General features: G+C 30.2%; 3 protein-coding genes across 8 annotated transcripts in view; 1 reads left to right on the top strand and 2 right to left on the bottom strand.

Moving 5' to 3' along the window:
• Positions 1-2653: 2653 nt before the first annotated feature.
• CtsL4 (Cathepsin L4) lies at positions 2654-13395 on the top strand. Its single transcript, XM_076404914.1, has 6 exons — positions 2654-2785; positions 5733-5882; positions 11181-11428; positions 11721-11856; positions 12129-12289; positions 13161-13395. Exons 1-6 carry the CDS (start codon positions 2681-2683, stop codon positions 13354-13356), a joined length of 996 nt encoding a protein of 331 aa, XP_076261029.1. The 5' UTR covers positions 2654-2680; the 3' UTR covers positions 13357-13395.
• Positions 5703-12899, bottom strand: LOC143196943 (rhodanese domain-containing protein CG4456). 3 transcript variants are annotated; one of them, XM_076404916.1, is made up of 5 exons: positions 12709-12899; positions 11510-11628; positions 7517-7660; positions 7267-7432; positions 5703-5946 (listed from the first exon to the last, which is right to left on the bottom strand). In XM_076404916.1, the coding sequence occupies exons 2-5, from the start codon at positions 11547-11549 to the stop codon at positions 5880-5882; spliced, it is 417 nt and encodes a 138-aa protein (XP_076261031.1). In that variant the 5' UTR covers positions 11550-11628; positions 12709-12899; the 3' UTR covers positions 5703-5879. The 3 variants fall into 3 exon arrangements, with proteins under 3 accessions (XP_076261031.1, XP_076261033.1, XP_076261034.1); XM_076404918.1 differs by having other exon boundaries at positions 11542-11628; positions 12709-12846; XM_076404919.1 differs by lacking the exons at positions 11510-11628; positions 12709-12899 and adding an exon at positions 9527-9648.
• Positions 13396-14338: 943 nt separating the features above from the next.
• Pi3K21B (phosphatidylinositol 3-kinase regulatory subunit alpha) overlaps positions 14339-22799 on the bottom strand; it is a 107492-nt gene continuing 99031 nt past the window's right edge. For all 4 annotated transcript variants that reach the window (XM_076404906.1, XM_076404905.1, XM_076404908.1 and 1 more), the window contains 3 exons: positions 19716-19850; positions 18340-19226; positions 14339-17786 (listed from right to left, as the gene is read on the bottom strand). In XM_076404906.1, the coding sequence (XP_076261021.1) occupies positions 16430-17786; positions 18340-19226; positions 19716-19850 (2379 nt within the window). In that variant the 3' untranslated portion in view covers positions 14339-16429. The remainder of the gene's footprint in view (positions 17787-18339; positions 19227-19715; positions 19851-22799) is intronic.

Genomic DNA, 22799 nt, shown 5'->3' with positions numbered 1-22799 from the left:
ACTAGATTATTCCTAGCAGTTCTTTGAGTTAAACATGTAAATCAAAATCAAATGGCGTATATTTTTACTCGCTTGCACTTCAACATCTTCGAAACGTCAATAACAATATTTCGTGAATAACATATATTTTCTCCAAAACAAAGCTGCAAATAATAAAAAAAGGCCTAAAGAGTTGTTATTGGTTATTTAGTTTCAATTAAATAACGATCCAATATTCGATAGGGCTATTTATTATTTATTTATCTTGGAGCGACCTTGAGGCATGTCGAATTTTACATAGTGGAGTAACGGTCTACAAAATACCCAGAAATATAATCTCAGATGTTGAACACGGGCGGGGTGCTAGAACCCGATAACGAATAGCTGGCAACCCCGAGACGTTTATCTGAGATGTTATTGAAGGGTATTTCCAATCATTTAGTACTCAACCATCGTTTGGTTTAGACGTGCCACCATCGACTGCCCAAGCCTCGTCACCAGGTAACACCCCTGCCATCCATTTTATCTATTTTGTATTGTCTATATTTTTTTATCTTGCCAATAAATAACGGTCACATAATGTAAACACCACTGTTTCATTTCTTTTACCTCCATTCACCGAACCATATAAGAAACCGTACAATCTGTATAATTTTAGACCCACGTAATATGGACTTTTAAGTCTGTTACAGAAAGATATCACGTAAACATTGAGAAGTTAACATAAATAAAAGATAAAATATATAAAGGATATAAAATACACATTATATACTTATTCTACGATAGACACCTTGGGCTTATCGTCTGTATCACTGTTTTTCTCTTTAATCTTCTGACTAAACCATCATTATCTAGGTGCTGGAGAACTTCAATATTGATTCAATATTGAACTGATGGAGCTTCTGTTCATGTCTTGGGCATAGTCTTTGATAACGATATCGACAGTTTCTACCTTCAGATCATTATGCAGATTGTCATTACGAATTTACCATGGAACTTCAGATATTGTTTATCTTGCTGTACCTTGTTTTGAAATCTTTGTATAATATTTTTATTGCTTTGATTGGTACAACCTTATAGTTACCATAAGTCCACACTGGTTTCAAGACTTGTTGATAAAGTAAAAGCTTATTATATATTAAAAAGTTTGAATATATTTTAATAACCAGTACATATTGTTTATACTTCAGCTTCAGTTCTTCATATTTTTCTTAACGAGGCTTCCACTTGAGTTTAACATCAAGGGTCATGCTAAGATATTTGGCTGTATTTCCATATACTTGTTGATTTATATATGCTGACTTGTGCTTGATTCCTTTGTTGGTAAAATCAATATGCACTCATTTATTTTGATTCATTTCGATGTAACATTTTTAATGCTATGTAACAATAACGCTATGTAGTAGTCGCTGTTGATGGTCCTTCCTTCTTCAAAGTAGCCAATGAAAATTATTCCATGCGCATCCCAACATACAGACGCCATAACCTTGCCAGCCGACTGTTGCTTTGTAGCGGGTTCATCGTGTACAGTCCACTCGGATGACTGTCGATTGGACTTCGGAGTGAAATGATGGAACCATGTTTCATCCATTGTCACACATCGACGCAAAAACTTGGGTTTATTACGCTTGATCATCTTCAAACACTACTCCGAATCATCAACTCGTCGTTGTTTTTGGTTGAAAGTGATCTTGCGCGGCACCCACTTTGCACAGAGCTTTCTCATACAATCTTGAATGATATGATGTACACGTTCAGTTCATATGTTTAGAGTATCTGCTATTTCATTCAATTTCAATTTACGGTCATTCAAAATCATTTTGTGGATATTTTTTAATGTTTTCGTCGGTAACAAACTCTTTTGAGCGTCCACTGCGTTCATCGTCTTCGATGCTCATTTCACCACGTCTAAACTTAGCATATCAATCTTTGATGGTTGATCTTACTGGGACAATGTCCTAAAACTCAGCATCAAGCCAAGTTCTTGCTTCAACTGTATTTTTTCCCTTCAAAAAGCAATATTTTATCAACACGCGAAATTCCTTTTTATCCATTTTTTTCACAATAACAAAAGCTGCTTCACTCAAAATGCTATAACTCACAAACTAATGATCCGATAGCTGTCAAATTTATACACGCATCTTTTGAGGGTTAGGGCTAACTAAAAAACATATGGATTTAATTCTAATAGCGCCATTTATGTGTCAGGCTGGAGACCTTTCAATTAACCTGTTAATGTTAAAGATCATATTTTTGCATAGTCCGATCATCTGAACGAATAATAATATATCTGGACATAGGTACGTTTTGTCAATCATAAAACCTACAACATAATGGTACTCGCCTGTTTGATTAGTGTAAGAGGAATTATTGGAACTATAGGGTATGTTCTGTATATGTACCACCAAAAAAATATATAAAGAGCTTTCTATGCAAAAAAGGTAGCTATCTATACAAATCTGAACTATTTTTCACAGACCTAGTACACTAATTAGCAATTGATTCACATTAATTAGTCAACACCCTATATGAATATTAAATAGCAGTAACATAAACAAATTTCAAATGCAAAACGATGTTATAAACAATATTTTGGCATTTTTATTTCGTGTATATTATTGCTGATTCAAATTAAAAAATTGCCAAGCATTAATTACTTTAACAGTACAACATAGTTAACCACAATTATATATTATTCACGATGATATCGATTTTCGTACTGTGCTCTGTGATTTTTGAATTCGTATTGGGACAAAATCGCCATCTTGCCTTAACTGACATAGAAACTGAATGGAATAATTTCAAGGTACTATTTTGTTCTCTAATTTTTATTAAATTTTAGAATACACAGCATGCATTTTGCTGAATATTATCACTATCAAGTTAAATAGAAGTATATTTTTAATTACCTTAAATACCCAGTTATATTAAAGAACCAACATTTTTGTGATTTATTACTATCATATTTCATTAAATGAAGAATGAAGCTTCCAGATCACTATTTCAAACTTTTGATTTTATTTATATAATTAGATTATTATATATATATATATATATATATATATATATATATATATATATATATATATATATATATATTAGATAGATATTTAATTAGAAAACTGGTTATGAAACTGAACTAGTTGCAACAATGTAAATTTAAGTGCATTTACACCAATTCATCCTGAGGACATTTCATCTAAATCCCCTAAATATATATGTCTTTGTTTTGCTTACTACAAAGCCAAATTGATTGTGGTATCAAGGATTTCGGTCTGTTATTGTGCACTCAACAACCATATAAACCACAATATAAATGATAAAAACGAAGAACATTTTCATTGTTCAATTTTTTTCTAGAAATTAAATAGGAAATTGTTTAAATATATCTAAATGGGGAATTAACCGGTTTTTATTCATTTATTAAACAATAACATGCTAAATAAAGATACTGCCTAAATTATTTAGTAAGTTACCAGAATATTATAAATTGAAGGTCAAATATTATAATTGATTTGTTATTCTCAATAACGATAAATACGATGGGAACTAATAAATCGGAGTTTTTTTAATAACATATATATCTCGTTTATATTGCCTTCAAACCTTGAATAAGATCTCGTTTACATTCATGGTAGTCTACAATGGTATCAAGTAGTATAACAAGCAGTTCAGTGTCTATCAGTTTTCTGAATTAAAAACAACTTTGTTAATATTATCGTGCCAAAAGAATATTTAAGGGCAATTTTACGCTTCTTCATTCAACTTCAATCTGCAACTGAAGTAGGCACTGTTCTTGTGGGGTGCTCAAGTTCGATCAGGTCAACAACATGTAAAAACTTCTTTAGACGTAAAAAAGATTTTTTATCTTTAGTTTATTTTTAGAGATAAAGAGAAACGCTCCTAGTTATTTATTATAGATAGGTATTTAGTCATATTCGTCAAAAAAAAATACGTTTCCATAAAAATATTTATTTTAAAGTAAACTTTCAAGTTATAACATTGACTTCTTCTTAAGAAAATTATTATATTTTTATTGCAATTTTCATGACGCAAAAGCTTGCAAACCACATACTTAGCTTATATAATACATCAAATATCCATTAGATACCACAACCTCGCATTGCATTTCATTTTCTAGGGGTATAATTTACTGCTTAGTTTACTTTCAACGTTTGAGCAAAATAATGTAGTGAAACATGTCTACACTCTCGAAACAATGAGGAATTATTTCACTTACTTTTAATTTGTCAAAACTTTCTTCTCACAGCATGCTGTCTAAAAGCAAATTAAGTTCCCAGATGACATCTAGTAATTACTGTAAGAAATATTGTGTAGTAATTTCTGCCAGTAATGCCTCTGATTGCAAATAATATGTTTGGACCGAGTATTTAAACATAAGCTCTTTATGAAGATTTTGCAACGTGATAAGACTTGATATACTATTGTAAAATGCATACAAATCTACTTGGAAATGCTTGGTAACATCGTGGTCTAATCTAACTAAACAACATATATTTCTAGTCAGATTTCCAAAACAAATATTGATACTTTGAGCTTGCTGCAGTATATATTCTCTAAAGATTTCTATCTCAATGATTGACCACGCGAAGCGAAAAAATGTATTGAATGAATTATTGTGTAAACTTTATGTGTTTAGAGAATCCATATATAATTATGGCAAATATAAATGTATAACCAACGTGTCACTATTTGGATTCTAGAACATAATTGGGCGTTACTTGCTGTCACTGATAAAATAATGATAATAGATATTATGCTTGATATTAATACAAAACAAAAACAATAAAAAAAAATGTTTTTCACACATGTCACATACGCCTAAGTAATAATGGCTTAAATATCAACAATGTACTTTCGATAGAAAGTTAAGAATTTCTATCCATCAACAAATCCCTAAATTTAAAGTTTTATCAACATTTAATAATACTAATCTGGGAATAGTATACATGCTGGTCTGATAGACTGATGACATCAATTAGTTGAAATTTTATTTGCAAATAGAAAAACATACGTTCCAAATACTAAATCAGACCGTAAATTTGCTGACATTGTGCGTAATTACGCAAGGGAACTTTTTAACCACCTGCTCTTCACTGTAATTTGTCTTTACAAAAATACTGTTGTAAATACATCAGGATGTATTCCACAAATTAAGACGAAATTGCATTTGAATACACTAACTAACAAGTTCAAGTGGTTTGGCTCGCTTCAGTTTTCTGATGTCCTGCGCGTTGTCATGTAACTGTATTGCTTCCACACTTACACTGTGATTTAGTAAGTTTACTTCAACTTTTAAGGCGAGATCTTGGATAACTTTGTAGATCAATTTAATTTCGAGGTCCTCGTGCAGTTCTTCGTTGGTTATGTAGCTGCAAACATTGGTAAACAGTCGAAGAATTTTATTTTGTCATCATTGAATTTCTAGTTAATTTGAGGTCTTAGTACAACCCCATATTTGTACTCCTTAAGCCTCACTTTTACCTCCTTAGGCTTTAAATTGTAAATTGTAAAATTTAAATTGTAAATTATGACTGGTCAATTGACCAATAAACGAATCATTTTGCTCTTAAGTCAAGTTGCACAGTTTTTTGATTTTGAATCTGATCTGCTCCCATTCTAACGTTACGTAAGAAATAAAGAAAGTGATTTAATATACATCAAGTTTGGATTTCTAAAATATTTGGAATAAAATAACGATGCGATGCAATGATTTTATTTTATTTTTTCAGGCAAAATTTAACAAAAGCTACACTGACTATCATGATGTGTATAAAAAAGAAGCATGGTTAACTAACTTGCAGAAAATAAGAAAGCATAATGACGAAGCCGCCAAAGGGCTACATTCCTACTACCTGAAGGACAACAATTTAGCAGATCTAGTACGTATCAGTTTTATTGAACTTGGAAGCCCAATCCAACCATCCTCCAATATAATTTGTCACACTGAAACAAAATATTTAAAGTATAATTTACGTTTTCATTCAAGATTCTTAGGTCATAGCTCATAGATGCAAAAACACTAATCAAACACTAATTTTACTCTACAATATTTCAGGTTAAAAATATGCAATCTTAGTAAACTAAAATGTTTATCAAATAGCTGAAGTAGTGGTAACGCTACACTTTATTATAACTTTATTAATAACCCCGTATGGCTAAAAAGTACTTGCCAAGTACTTAAGAAACGTCAAACAAACGACGGAAAGCCATTATTCTTCACCATGATATAGGCCAATAAGGACAATGAATGATAATAGAATAAATAAAATGAAATAAATATATAAGACTAAACTAACAATTAAAATTTTAAAATACATATATATATATGTCTAGAAAATACGTATGAGATTAGATTTAACAAAAGAAATTCTTTTACAGTAAAAACAAAACCTCTTTTAAATACACGAAAATTGAAAATTACTTACCAATTAAAATATTAGATATTCAAAACAATAACAGTTACACATATGTTCATTAAGCAATTACCAAACAATAAGGATTCTTATAAATATAAATAACTTTAGAGCGAATTTATATAAGTTAATAATAAAATTAAACTAGAAATCAATTCAAAAATGTTTATTTCTCGTTTTTCTGTATATTCTTGCACTGAAGATTTCAACCTAGTCAACCTAGAAAGAAACATGTTTGTAGGGGGTATTGGAGAGGAAATGCGAATATGAATAATTTAAAAATAATTATACGGGTGACCTGCTTACATATACATGTCTAGAAAATACGTATTAGATTTGTATGTATCAGAAAAGAATACTATAATAACAGATTTGAAATATATAGACCAAGACCTACAGCAGTCGTAGAAAGTATTCCAATGGTTCCTTGAAAGACACCTTTCAGTAAAAGAAATTCTATTTTGCAAACATAATTTTTCTCAGATAAACAAAAAAACGTCCATGGCCAAGTTAATATGTTTCTCCAAAAAGTAAAAGTCAAATGGGGTGGGTTGATTAATTTAAGTAAACTAATATATTTACAGATATAGTAGGTATAACAATAGAAAGAGATAACTCTAACATGCTACATAGCTCTCAGTTATACAAGTCTTCGCCTATTGACATGAATATCTGTATCGTCATTGACACGAGTATCTGAACTGTCAAATTAACAAAGATCGTTGTTAAAAGATATTCAGATTTAGAGATTCTGGATAGATAAGTAAAAAAATAAAGTGTCTTGTCAGGCATTAAAAATGACACCTAATGGAAATCTTAAACTATAATATAGAATAAACAGTAAACTTACTTGCTAAAGCCTAAATTAATTGCTTGTTTTTGAGCTATACCACTTCTTCTCCCTGATCTGCATGTAAAAATAATCGGGGTATTCTTATCTGGTTTATCAACAGAATAAAGCTTTTTAAATTCTTCGTTGGTTACGTCTGGACCTAACGCGTCTTCCACTTGGTCCACTAAAATTAAGAAAAACACTCAGTTAATAAAATTATAAATAATTGCTCAATGTTGGGCCAAATCAAAATTTAAAATAACCTTACGTGGAATATTAATTGCTCCTTCAATTTTACCCATTTCAATCAATTCTTCCGGCTGCCTTACATCAATAACCAAACTACTGCCATCTTCGATGGCTTTCGAAATCGTTTCAAATCCACATTCCTTAAATTGCATGCCCATCTTACCTGAAATACAAATGCAATGGAATATAAAATTCGAAAATAAATATGCTTTTTCGCTGACTGACGTTCTAATGAAATTAATTAGTTGTTTTTTTTTTAATAATAACTAATCGATTTGTTATATCAGTAATCAAGATAAGATTAAGAACACAATATATAAGAACATCGAGAATTAAATATGTCATTAGCTCGAATAAATAAAAATTATTTCTAAAATGCAATGACCTTATTAAGTAAAATTAAGCAAAATTAATCAAACATGATTGGTATATAATTACCAAAACCAAAACACAACATTCAAAATCATAATTAAAAAAAAAACATTAAAGCTATTCAAGTGCTTAACGAGACAGATACGAACTGACAGAAATTGAGTATCACATACATTGAACTGATCGAAAATTGAATGAGGAAATTAGCAAAAAATAGAATTATAACAAAAAGGTCCGTTGAGGTGCTGTCTCCGTCAAGCAGATATAGAAATAACAGGTCAATTGAAAAGTGTCAGCTAACCCTCAAAATATACATGTATAAATTTGACAGTCGGATCATTAGTTTGTGAATTGTAGCATGTTGAGTGAACTTTCGTTATTGTGAAAAAAAAATGGATAAAAAGGAATTTCGCGTGTTAATAAAATATTGCTTTTTGAATGGAAAATACAGTTGAAGCAAAAACTTGACTTGATGCCGAGTTTCCGGACCCCAGGAAAATCAACCATGAAGGATTGGTATGCTAAGTTTAGACGTGGTGAAATGAGTACCGAAGACGGTAAACGCAGTTTACCACAAAAAAATCCACAAAATGATTTTGAATGACAGTAAATTGAAACTGAATGAAATAGCAGACACTCTAAAGATATAAACTGAATGTGTACATCATAACATTCACGAATATTTCAGGATTAGAAAGCTCTGTGCAAAGTGGGTGCCGCGCGAGCTCACTTTTGACGAGTTGATGATTCGGACCAGTGTTTGAAGATGATCAATCGTAATAACCCTGAGTTTTTGCGTCGATATGTGACAATGGATGAAACATGGCTCCATCATTTCACTCCGAAGTCCAATCGACAGTCATCCGAGTGGACAGCACACGATGAACCCGCTTCAAAGCGTAGAAAAACGCAACAGTCGGCTGGCAAGGCTATGGCGCCTGTATTTTGGGATGCGCATGGAATAATTTTCACTGACTACCTTGAAAAAGGAAGGACCATCAACAGCGACTATTACATAACGTTATTGGACCGTTTGAAGGACGAAATCGCCGAAAACGGCCGCATTTGAAAAAAAAAGAAAATGCTGCTTCACCAAGACAATGCACTGTGTCACAAGTTGGCAAAAATACATGAATTGGGCTGCGAATTACATTCTCGTCTACCGTATTCTCCAGAGCTGGCCCCCAGCGAGTATTTCCTGTTCTCAGGTCTCAAAGGAATGCTTGAGGGAAGAAATTTTCGTCGAATAAAGAGGTGATCTTCGAAACTGAGGCCTACTTTGAAGCAAAGGATAAATCGTACTACAAAAATGGTATCGAAAAGTTGGAGGGTCGCTATAATCAGTGTATCACCCTTGAACGGAATTATGCTAAATAAAAAAAATTGCCAAAAACATGCGTTTTATTTTGATAGGCCGGGGACTTTTCAGTTGACCTGTTATATATTGTTAAGTGTTAAGTTACCCGAGGGAACTAGTGAAGTATGGAAAAGATGTTAGAGTCGTCCAAGTGGTAAGCAATACTAAACTTAATAAATCCAAAAAAAAAATCTCCACTTGTTCTCAATATATTAATAAAACTTTAATTATTCAAAAATGTTTTAACAACAAACATATCATGCGATATATATTAGTTACACTATGTTCTTGATCACTCACATGGACACGCTGACGATGACAATATTCACTGATACTGTTGTGTCATTTTTGAACTTCCATCGTCCTTCGATGGCGATTAATTAAAATAAAAAAGATCTATATGATGACAACAGACTGGATACTATCAGTTATAGATATCATATAAAGCGTTTGATACTTGCAGAAATGGCACATGAATTTTTGTCATGACGAATGCACATACTGCTTAACTCTGGTCGTATCATGTACTCATCAACTGGTAATGACCGTTCCAGATATCCGAATCTCGAATATATCGAGATCTTACCCAATCTGGTTATTGGCGTGACTGAAATAGTTGTTCCGTGTCGGATTTTACGCTCTTGTCACATCACAACTACAACAATCAATTACAAACATAAAGTATATTCATGGCCTGCGGAATTCGAAACTACAACTATCACAAATCACAAATATTTAGAAAACTACATGTACTAGGACCAATAAAACCCATATTGGTCCTTGATTCCTGGATAGTCGCGTTACCTATTTGACACCATTATTTCTAACAAGCATTCAACCATTAAAATCACCGCACAGTAATTTCTAGATTATCTTCTAAATCAGTTTCGAAAATACCTTGAATTCTAATTGTATTGCACTAACATCATTTTAATTTTAGTAATATAAAAGAATATTTCATTAAACAAGAAAATATTTTTACGTATATTCAATCCAAAGAACTTTTGAACATACGTCATCTAAATTTGTGACGTCAATACGTCGCCATGTTGCCGTATCAACTCAATCAATTGTATATATCAATCTTCAGAACTTGTTATCTACTGATGGTGAAACTTCTACAGCTCATTTCATTTGAATGTTCACTGAATCCCATCTTCCATTCAAAATTAGTTGTAGTCGAATAAATTTCTGTAATCTAAAGATAAAACTGATTCTACACATACATCAATTCGTGCTATGTATGAATACTTATTTGTTAAATTGTTAACCTCTTCGGTTTTCAACTGTGTCAAACAAGCAAAAGCGAATCTAACATGCAAAGCTTCATTTTCATGAAAAAAAAAAGAAAAAGTTATTCTGACTAAACAAGGAGCGCAGACAACTATATATTATAAACATACTCTGTTTTCCTTCTTCATCTTTTTATTGAATGTTATTTTAACTCATGTAAAACTATGAACTTTTATAAACTCTTTCCATTTACTATTCTAGCTTGCTCTACAATTTTTGTGATAGGCTAAACAACTCGATTTTGTCATTTAAATACATTTTAACATCTGGTTCTGGTTTCTTCATTTAAGAAATAAATTTCTTTAGAGCATGTGCAGGAAGACTATTGTATTGCGAAATTTTATATTTAGTTGGTTGTAGAAGTTACATTACTAATCTGAGTTGTGTTATGTCACGAGTTGGAAGCTAGACTAATGTCGATTTCTGCAATTTGATTTAGAACTAAAGTTTTTGATTATAGTGCTCACATCACGACTTCTTGCCACTTGTTGTGATTCCGAGTGATAATTCATAGTGATGAAATGGCGCATAATGTATTCTTAATCAAGTCCCACTCAATTGTATGTTTGTTCTATTGTTCGCAAATCCAATGTGTAGTTTTACTAAAATCAAACTTTCATTTAGAAACAGATACTTATAATTGGTATTATTTGCCTTTTAGAACAGCCAGACATATTTACAAAAGATGGTAAAACTGACAAAAAGTAGACATAGAAAAATTGACTTTGAAACAGTCGGCGATTTTTATCATCAATTCCATCATCTTCCTGAAGAAATTAATTGGGTGGAAAAAGGATTTGTCACACCAATTTATAATCAAAAGGACTGTGGGTCCTGCTACGCATTTAGTGTTGCTGGTGTCATACAAGGCCAAATATTTAAGCAAACTCACAAGTTAGTACCCTTAAGGTTAGTAAAAATTATTATTAAATAGAATTACACTAACTGTTTCCACCAAATTTAGAACCAGAGAAAATTATAAAACCATACCTGTGAATAGGCACACAATATATATTACATACACAAACATCTGCAACTTAATTCCCTGCAGTAAGAGGTTAAATAATATTTCTAATCCACCAATGAAGTTAATCCAATGAATGTAGTACCTAAAAATAAAAATATTATTGAAATATTTAACGCATATTTATTCTTAATCAAAAAATGTATAAATATTAAAAATCTATATATTTTGTTTTAGTCCTCAGCAGTTAGTTGATTGCAGTCTAGCATCAGGAAATTATGGATGTGGTGGAGGTTCCTTAAGAAATACACTTCGCTATCTTGAAAAGGCTGGAGGAATAATGGCTTATAGTGATTATCCATATATTGCCAAGGTACTATATATGTTTGAAATGCCTTTTTCCAACCAAAAATATCGTTGGCGAATTAGAATGCAGATGTTGAATACTAAAATGTAACTTCACATCTTTGCTAATTTATTCTATACTCTCTGATAATGACCACAATATGATTTATTAAATTACACCTTATATTACTTAAAGTTATGTAATTAAATAAATATAATTATTAATGATGACAGAAGAAAATATTTTTTATTCAGCTAATATATGAAACATACTTCAGTAAATGATTGTTTTATATTTAGCAACGCAAATGCCACTACGATAAAAACTTGGCGATTGCTAACATTACCTCGTGGGCCGTTTTACCAGCACGTGATGAAAAGGCGTTAGAAGCTGCTGTTGCTAAAATGGGACCGATTGCTATATCTATCAATGCGGCCCCGCATACCTTTCAATTTTACCAGTAAGTATTCTGTTTAATTTCATTAGTATATTATTATACTACATTAATATCACTTAAATAAACAGTATTATAAAATCCTTTAAAATACTAAATATAGATATTATTATTCGCCATATTGTCAAGATTTTATACTGTATTATTGAACGTTTTTTAACGAGTTATTATCAATAATATGTATTGCACATTTAATACTATTAATATAATCAAATCAAATTTCCGAATATTATTTTTCATAAAAATAAATTTTCAAAATTAAAAAGTGAAAGGTTAGTAGCCAACCGTATTATGCTAAAATACCGTTAGATTTTTTTTAACATTAAAATATCTTTGGACATATTTCCAACAAAAAAATTACTTTACAGTAGAAACAAAACCCCTTTTAAATACACAAAAATTAAAAATTAGCAACAATTACTTACCAATTAAAATATCAGATATTCAAAACAATAACAGTTACACGTATGTTCATTAAGTAATTACCAAACAATAAGGATTCTTATAAATATTAATAACTTTACAGCGAATTCAAGTGAATAATATAATTAAATTAGAAATCAATTCCAAAATTGAAAAATGTTTATTTCTCCTTTGTTCTGTATATTCTTGCACTGAAGATTTCAACCTAGTCAACCTAGAAAGAAACATGTTTTTAGGGGGTATTGGAGAGGAGATGCGAATGTACATAATTTATAAATAATTATACGGGTGACCTGCTTCTACAAAAACTTAAGTTTTAAGGTTAGAATTGTGCAATAACCAGGAAACATTTATATAACTGGTTAGACCTAATTGATAATTTTTGGTTTAAATCAGGAAGGATGGGATGGAAATTAAAATGGAATGTATTTTTTTATTATTTAATATTTTTCAGCAGAGGAATTTACGACGATCCAACATGTACTTCGTTTACTGTTAATCATGCCATGTTACTCGTTGGTTATACAAGAGATGCTTGGATACTGAAAAACTGGTGGGGCAAACATTGGGGTGAACAGGGATATATGAGACTTCGACGACATCATAACAGATGTGGAGTAGCAAATTATGCTGCTTATGCATTAGTTTAACCATAACACATATCATTAATAAAATACTGTGATATATGATTTTTTAATTAAATTCCCTTTAAATGGTTTTCCTACGATCACATATACATTACATAATTACCATTGACTACAACGTATTTATGCCGTTTATCACAACATGTTTTTCAGTCTTTGAAAATAATTGTTTAGTACGTTTCCCATAATGACATCTAAAGCCTTCTTAGATTAGGTTTTAATCATCCCACAGCGATATTTTCGAAATTATTTTTCAATTTTACATATTAAACAAAAATCCAGCGAGACTAAATCAGGTAAGTAGAGCCGTTTCGAAATGGTATCGATATTTTGAAGATAAGTCAATGCTATGTGAAAACAGTCGTACGTCGTCCATTACTTCTACATCTTAGTCACAAATTGTTTTAATTATATTAACAATAATCATCACCTTATATGTAGAGTATCCCGATGATATTAAAAAAGTGAAAGACATTATCATAAAAATTGTCGATATAAAATAACCAGAAAATTATAATCAATATACACAAACCTATCAACAACAATTTAGTATGAAATGATATTTTAGTTATATATAAATAAAATCAGTGTTTATACATTGATATATTTTAGAAGAAATAGACTGTTAGATTTGGGATTTCGCACACACATTTTTAGCACCATGTAGCGTTAAAGAAGCCCTTGCATCATGACAAAATCGCTGTCTAATGTGAACTTTAAAATGGTAGAAAATCGGTTTTACTTCTTTTAAAATAAAACTGGTCAGAACATTAGAGTAAACAGAGGTAAACCACACACATATGAAGCAAATGATTTTTTTATAGTCGCTACTAGATTCGTTTGTTACTTTATTTTAGAAATGTTTATTGATCTGCAGCAAAAATCGATATGCTACACAATTCCATTAAGCATTCCTTCAATAGCATTGTTTAAAAATAACAGATAGCCCACTTTATATTTAAAATTTAGTAGAAATAAAACTCAGAAGTATTCATAATCATATTTATTTAAAATTCCAGGTGAAATAAAACCATCAAGTAAAAATTTTTAAAACAACATTAACTATATTTTTTTGGATTAATACAACACTAGTTGGTCACCTCTACTATACTTGAAGCATAGCAAAAACGATTGAAGTGACATTCGTGCCAACACACAGAGATCAATAAAATATCCACCATATCATGTTTCACTTTAATGTTAAATTTTATTACAATGAAGCTTTATTTACATAGCTGGTCAGAATTTCTAAATATCATCATCTGAACATCTAATGAAAAAATGACATCAATTAGAACTTCTTGACATCAATAAGAAACGAAAAAAACATCGAATTCCACCGTACACTGTTGTACTGACTGGTGCTCCCATTGAGAAGCAGTTGTTCTCTCCACCATCGTGGATATTCACTTAGTTTACATGGAATTGTGAGTAGCACAAATGTCACAAAATGGCTTGTAAAAATATCATGTTTTTGAACTCTACCAATATATATAAAAGGTAAATAAACTAAATAATATGCCAAAAAAGCACATTATAAATTCTTAGCATATTATTTAATTTATTTGGAATTTTTGTGCCCCTATAATTCTTATATTTAGCATCTGCTTTAACATAACCCAATGTTTATTTGGAAGATAGAAACTATATAAATATGAAATATTTACATGTCTTCTTTAGCACCAGTATATAAGAGATACATAAAGAAGACATAGCACAAGATTCATTATACAATAATTGTTACAGAGGCTTAAGTATATGAAACTTAAGCATACTTCTTTATCGTCGACTTAAGTATGGCAACTCTCGGACAAGAAAATCTTTCTGAGTAAAAAAGGCAAACGTGGGACAACCATGAATCACTAAAATAATATTTGAGTCCATAAAAAAACCATCAATGCACTTGTTTAATAAAAAAATACAACAGAAACATAATTGTTATGCGCAAAAGGCTATTACCTCATTTTTACAAAGTAAATCTATTAATATTTTGTGATAAACATAGTATAAAAAAATGTAGACAGAAATGTTCATGGTTACTTGCATGCCCTTTAAAGAAACATTTATACATCAACATATATCATTTCATTGATATTCATTTTGGTAAATTTTACACAGAAATTCTATATAAATATAAATAAGAAAATAAAATGTAAAAAATTTGCACAATACAAAAAATTTATTCTAGATCCTGCATAGCAGAACAATTTAGAAAGACTGTAACTAAACCAATAAATTGTTAAGGGAATATATTAAATAACACACAACTAAATCCATGAAAATACACCTAAATATTGAAAAAATTGCAAACATTCAAATTAAATACCCTAAAAGCCAACCACTATGTAGCATATAAAAATACATGTACAGTTTAATATGTATATTATGATATTAATACTGTGGCTATGAAAACACCATCATAGTGGAACATTTATGTAAAAAAATAAAAATAGCTATTTTTTAATTGGCATTACACTGTTGCGTACAGATTACAAAAATAGCAATACCCAGAAATAAAAATTCAAAAGAACAATTATGTTCCAAGTAAAATGGATTTTAAACTACATTAATGGTTTCTTTTTCCTATCAGAAATAAAATTGCACACCACATATGATGACTTGAAACAAGGTTATTTGTACAATACTATTGTAAAATATTGTCATGATTTTCTTATTCAGTAATTAAAGTTTTCGTAAATCAAATGTAAAAAAATAACAGTACATCAAATAGCATTAATAACCTTGCATACTCAAATATAGAGACAGATAAAAATAACAATAATTATAAAATACTCTGAACCAGATCAATTTTCACAAATGTCCTAAAACCGTTCATTCCATTTGAAATTTTGTCCAAGAAAAATAAGCACTGCACTGGTTTTCATCTTTAGTACACTATCACAGTTAATGTAAAAAACCTAGTGATTTTAAAACAGTTTATGTAAATATAAATGTAAAACGATATTAAAATGTCTGATTTTGTAGTTCCTCAAACCGAAGAGTTTTAAAATTAAACTTCATCACATAAAAATGCAGTCACCACAGCATTTATCACATTCTGCAAAAATTAGCACATTACTTAATTATAATACGTGGCACCGATAGGGTACTTCAAAACCGTATTGAGAAGATCATTGTGTATTTCCAATGAATTAGTTGCATAATGCAAAACCAAATCCTTCAATGATGGGTATATATTATAGGGTTCTGAAAACCCAAAACCTTTATCAGTCTCATGAATTATACAATGGTTGACATTACCATTACAAACAATTACCAGAACATGTTTGTATAAATTTGTAGATTTTCTTATTAGAAAAGTACCATCTCGCTTATCTTTCAGCATTTTCTCGGCTTCTTCACGAGAACAGTTCAAAACCAACCATGTACTTTGGTCGTTATGTGGCAACGATTCTGTATCAACTTCTATTTCCCCGACAGTTTCATCAGTGTTCTTGTTAATGATCTGATTCAACTTTGCTGTTGAAAAACCTCTTTTCTGCAAATTTTTAAAAGTGTTCTCCCTTTCGCGTCGCAAACTATGAATTTCCGGTTTTAATGATGTCAGTTCTCTCTCTAAAGTTCTATTGTAAGATTCTTTTATCTGCAAAGTTACTGCCAATTGAACGCAACTATCTTTCATCATAGCAAGCCTATTCCTCAACAACTCGGAATTATGTTCTAGATTTTTTATCTCATGGGGTTGAGCTTCGTTTTGGAATTTCTCTTGAATAACTGTTTGATCTTGAAAAACTTTCACTAATTCCTTAAACGCGTTTAAGGCATGCCTTCTGTTTTGAACATCCTGAGATGTTTCTTTAAAATCTTTAGATACCCTTTCAGACTCTTTCTGTTTTTCAACTAAGTTTTTATTTGCCTGTAGTAGTTTTTCTAACAGTTTATCTACCTTCTCAGTTTTAGCAGAATCTTCCTCTGAGTTATTTCTTGGCACTGGGTGCATTAACTTAATGTTTAGAGATGTATTGTACTGAGATAAAGATGCAGTTTTAAAGTGATTTATTAACTCTACCACAGAATTATAGGTATACGGTTCAGTAAATCCATATTTGCCATCTCTATGGCAAATTTTTATAAGTTTATTAGCACCTCCTTTCCTTAAAGTTAATGTGTATTCACCACCCTTACTTGAAGCATCTCGCACCAAAAACGTACCATCGACCGTATCATTCAATAATTCGTTCACGTCTTCACGCTTTATATTTCCCCAATACCATTCTGCATCTTCTAGTGACGTAACTTTATCCTTTTCGGGACAACTAAAAGAATCGGATGTTAGTCTACCCATGCGCCCAGACACTTTTCTTGGGGGTATGGCTGGAGCCGAAGCAAATTCAGGTACACGTTCACCCCATTCACAGTGAAATAAAAGGATTTCTAGTATTCTATTATGAGCTTGGGCGTTGTACACTACATTTCTGCAAAAGAAAAATAACATGAATATACTAATTTGTAACATTAGTTTTACATCAAACCATATTAAAAAAATTAAACATGTTTTTTAAATAGCCCTGGTTTTACATATCTTTATATATCAAGTACACAACATTGATGTTACCTCAGATCTGTGATAAAATTGAAAATAAGGATATGAAATAAAGTAAAAATATTGTATCAAGCTGCAAGGTAAGTTTTAGAATGTTTCCTGAATATTTTTCAACTAAAACCTACGATGGGAATCTCTAGTCATAGAACTGAATAAAAAATTAGAAATTGCTTGGCCAACTAATGAATAATAGATTAAAATAAGTATACCATAAATGGTGATATAATTATGACAATAAAAAAATGATAAACAACTAAGTATTTGCATTTGCTTTACAATACACAATGATAGCATTAAAAACATATAACTTCATTAGAAAAGATGAACAGTTTAAAAAACATAGAATATTATTAAAGTAAAACATGTACATATATACCAGCAATTCTTCAACTCTGTAGATAAAATACAAAATGCATATTACTCACATAATATGATCCCAAGATGGTCTTAAAAGTATGTGGCACAAAGCTTGAAGTAGTACTGTTGGTGGATTCTTGTTACCCCTTGCAAATTCCATTAGGCATATACGGCACAGGTGTGCCATAATAAATTGCAATGTTGATTTGTGATTTTCAGGCAACTTATCCACTAACTGTTTTAGGGCTACTGTACATTCTTCATCATTTTTCTTTTTTTGAGCTTCAATAAACTTTTCATACCATTGTACAGGTATAAGAGGGTCTGGAAGCTCGCGAAGATATTTCTTGATAACTCCAGATATAACAACTGGGCTAAATTGACTTAAGTCTAAGCTATTTAAATCGCTTACATTTTCAATGCTCTTCACTAAAGCAGTAAATTGCTCAGAAGGTGGGTTAGCGCTATACATGCTATATAATTCCAACGTCTCATCTTTTCTAGCTCTATTTTCTAATTCAGAAGTAAGTTTCATTAACAAAGCTGGAGCTGGAGTAGTTTTTGTGTAAACGAACTGAGAGCACAGATTCTGACCGAAAGGTTTAAACTGGAAAGCCGGGGTCCTGCCGTCCATCGATTTACGAGCAGAACAGTAAAAGGGCAAAGCGGTTGCAGCGCAAGTTCTATGAGTTACTAAGCCACAATCCTGACAAAGAAGTCCTTGATGTGACAGTCCTCGTAAATATTTATTACATACTTCACAAGCTTTCAATGTGTTGAAACTAGTTTGTATCAGATTATGTGATTGTGGTTCTGCAACACTAGTATTACCGCCACCACTTTCAGTTTTTGATGATAGGCATACATATGCAGACGGTTCCTCATTTTTATTCAATAATTCATCAATGCATGTTAATATAGCTTTCTGATGAAACTCATCTTTAATGCCCATACCCTGAAAAATACATATATTTGATTTAAACTATTTTACAAATATCTTATAATATCAAATAGTATATAAAAAATATCATTATCTAATGTTTCATAAAAAATACTAAAATAAGCAATTGCATTACAGAAATAAAAATAAATTAAACAGATATATATATGTTTACATTAATAATTTTAATTATAACTAAGAGTTAATATTTTAACTAAAATAAAAATTGTAAAAATGTAAAAAACAGTTTATATTTACATTATAATTATTTTATTTAATATTATAAAATTATGCAAGTAAATATTCTTGTTGTAGTAGATAGATGCCTGATTCTCTAATTAAAAATATGAAAATATAGGCAACCAGATATTTCATTACTAATACACATTTAAACTGTATAATTTTATAAAATATTATTAAATTACAGTACCGACACAAATAAAAGAAATATAACTGTATAATATTTTTTAAATTGAAAATGAAATAAAATTAAGTTTTACTTACAATCAATTTATCCCGATCTAAGAGTATCAGATCAGATCCCTTGATATCCTTGCAACGGAATACGTCCGAATAAGGATACAAATTCAATGCGGCCATCCATTCTACAACATTGTGAGATGTCCATTCCGCTATTGGCTGTAAAATGCCAAAATAGGTCGTTAAATTTAATATACATTTTCTCATGCGTTTATGTATTATCATTTTTAGAATAAAACAAAAAATTAATTCTGTTCTTAGATACTTGTGCGTTATCACCCATGGCACTTTATGCGTAATAAAGTGTTCTCTATCTAAATATCGATAAGAATATTTAAAAAAGTAATATAGTGCCCTGTAAAGTTGTCACGATAATTTCGATCACATTGATCGAGAATATTGGAAAATAAGGGGTAATTTTACCTTTAAATAATATTTTAATAATTTAATAATTTAAATAATTTTATATAAATATAATAATTTAATAATTTAAATAATTTTATATAAATAAGCGCCCACGAGCGAAATAATATTTATCACACAAAATGTATCGAAAAGTCAAAGAAAATTTTGAAAACCCAATTTCTATTCAAGGAACTATAATGCACGTAAACTACGACTTTCAAAAATATTTTAGTAAAAACATTAATAATTATATTTAATTTAAATTAGTTTTATGTTTTAAATCATTAGATGATTAAGTTTTTCCATCACTATATGAAATAATTTTTTTGGTTATAAACATACATTAATGGTATAAAAATGGTATCGAATAATGATATTATTAACATTATCAAAATGTAATTACGGTTTAATGTTTTTATACAATTTGATTAAGGTCGTACAAAAAACTAGAAGCCTAATCAATATCAGGTTGACAAGAAAGTCATTTTGGCCAAGCAATTTAGTTATCATAAAAAAGCAATATTAGTAATATTAATTAAGTAACACAAAGTAATATTTTTGGGAAATAAAACAATCTCAAAATCTCAAAAAGTTGCGTATATATTATATAAATTTTGGATTAAAATGATCAAGATATTATTTAAGAAAAGAAATATTACATCTACTACTAGACATATATTATATATATATAGAAAATCGGGATGTTTTTTCTTGAATGTCGTCAGTTATTCGGGCGACCAAAAAATCATGATTCAATCGTCGATTTACATAAAAGAATGAACAGAAAATCGTTCGTTTGGCAACAGTGTAACCATTCGAGAACCTGCTTTCGCGAGCTTGATGTATACGTCTCACTATTAAACGGAGAAAGAAAGAGACAGACTTATTGTATAGCCCGCATAGCAACGTGCCAACAATGTCACTATTAGTGAATTACGCTCCTATCAGAAACAAGCTGAGCGAAATTAGGTGTATATTTTTTTCTATAAAAATTTATTGGATTTATTAATAAGACAAAAAAAAAGATATTTGGATGAATTAAAGGAAAACAGTATTTTCCAAATAAGAATCTTGGATATCTAGAATGCTGCTATATAGTGGACCAAATAGAATTAGAATACGTTTTTGGTCAATTTCTTGATGATGCCAAGTTGTTACCGGACAGTAAACTGCTAATACAAAGAATAAAAGCAATTCGTGATAATTAACAGGCGATTTTAATTTGGTCACTTTATCAGTTTTGTGTTGATGATGTCGGAATAAATTAAATTTTTTGTATGATAAATTGACACAATATTTAACAACTGTTGCTTAATTTTTGACAGAAATTAATGAATAATATCGAATGATGGATAATAATTTTTTTAATATAAAATATTGGGTATATTTGATTGCAAATTATTCTAATATCACCAAATGATTATTGAAGTGAATTCTCATATAATATAAACATCGGATTTGGCACAGAGCAGCATCGAGATAAATATTTGGATCCATTAGGGTATTGTCATATTTGCGTCAAACGGTTTTAAGGACATAAAAATCAACGTTAAGAATATACACACCTGTACTAGTGTCGTGCGATTTAAACATATACTATTGGACATTTCACTTTAAAATAATAATGATAATAATAATGAACACTTGAACTAAACGCATATAAATAAATATAAATGAACGACGTAGATATATCGAAACGACCAACTGCATGTGTTAATAATAAAATCATTTCATTTTTCTATAGGACAGAAATTTGAACTGTTACGTAATTTGGTGTTTTATAAAAAAAAACCGACACCAATTTATTGGCATAACTACAAGTTTTACCAGAACGGCGATTTTATGAAAAACTTCCACCTCTTAATTTATGATCTGACAATTTTTTAAAATGTTTTCTGGCGCAAATACGGAAGTTTTAAAAATAAGTTTTATAACATTTTCGAGTGGACGTTTTCCCTAATGTTCTATGCTGACACAGTTAGTAACTATTCTTGTTTGAATGAAATGCAATCGAATTTACTGTTTGCGCAAAACTACCCGATCTATAAAATCGAAATAAAATCGTACAACCGTGTAAAAGTTAGTAATATAATTCATGCATAATTTTTCCATTATCTTTAGAGATCTTCAACGAGAAAAAAAAATCATATGAAGCTCGAAAATAGGTTGATGACTTCATCGAGTAAAAAAAAATTGAAAACTTTCTCCATTGTTGGAATTCTTCAGGTAGCTGAAGGATTACGCAAAATTGATAGATAACAGAGATTGTTTAGGACCGTTCGTTTATGATAAATACGGTTGAAGATGATTGGTTGTCAAGCTTGGTCTCTTTAATTGCTGTTCTTTAGTGAAGTATAAGACAACGCGTGTATTTAGATAAATTGTATAATAATGACAGGAGAATAAATAATATTGAATCGTAGAAATTGGGCTTATAGATAAGGAAGTGACGCAAATAACTTAGGAACAACGAACTATTACATAAGAGAAGAAATGGTTAATATTTAAGTAAGTCGGATCCACTTGACTTACTTTTGACTTGACTTTAAATATACTGATCATCTAGTCGCTTATTTCTAAGATTGAGTTCAAGAATTTCAAACCTGTTTAATAAAGACTCATAAGAAAACACATTATTATATTCAAGTAGAATAGATCGATATAGAATGTTAATGATATAATTTTTAAAATTATTATAGATAG

The sequence above is a fragment of the Rhynchophorus ferrugineus genome, unplaced genomic scaffold (genome assembly GCF_030347505.1).
Source record: "Rhynchophorus ferrugineus isolate W39M unplaced genomic scaffold, kcgeb_rfMv2 rfM5, whole genome shotgun sequence".
In the NCBI taxonomy this organism is placed as follows: Eukaryota; Metazoa; Arthropoda; class Insecta; order Coleoptera; family Curculionidae; genus Rhynchophorus; species Rhynchophorus ferrugineus.
Note: the sequence above shows the minus strand (reverse complement) of the source record. Positions and strands in the feature narration are given on the sequence as shown.

What these genes read in the sequence shown, in the direction of transcription:
- LOC143196943 (XM_076404916.1), bottom strand. Translation starts at nt 11,549, where the DNA reads ATGTTTGTGTATGTAATATATATTGTGTGCCTATTCACAG. An exon ending in TATTGTGTGCCTATTCACAG is followed by an intron (nt 7,661 to 11,509) that starts GTATGGTTTTAT and finishes TTTGTATTTCAG; the next exon opens with GTAAGATGGGCATGCAATTT. An exon ending in AGGAGCAATTAATATTCCAC is followed by an intron (nt 7,433 to 7,516) that starts GTAAGGTTATTT and finishes TCTTAATTTTAG; the next exon opens with TGGACCAAGTGGAAGACGCG.
- CtsL4 (XM_076404914.1), top strand. Translation starts at nt 2,681, where the DNA reads ATGATATCGATTTTCGTACTGTGCTCTGTGATTTTTGAATTCGTATTG. An exon ending in ATTATCCATATATTGCCAAG is followed by an intron (nt 11,857 to 12,128) that starts GTACTATATATG and finishes TTTTATATTTAG; the next exon opens with CAACGCAAATGCCACTACGA. An exon ending in CATACCTTTCAATTTTACCA is followed by an intron (nt 12,290 to 13,160) that starts GTAAGTATTCTG and finishes AATATTTTTCAG; the next exon opens with CAGAGGAATTTACGACGATC.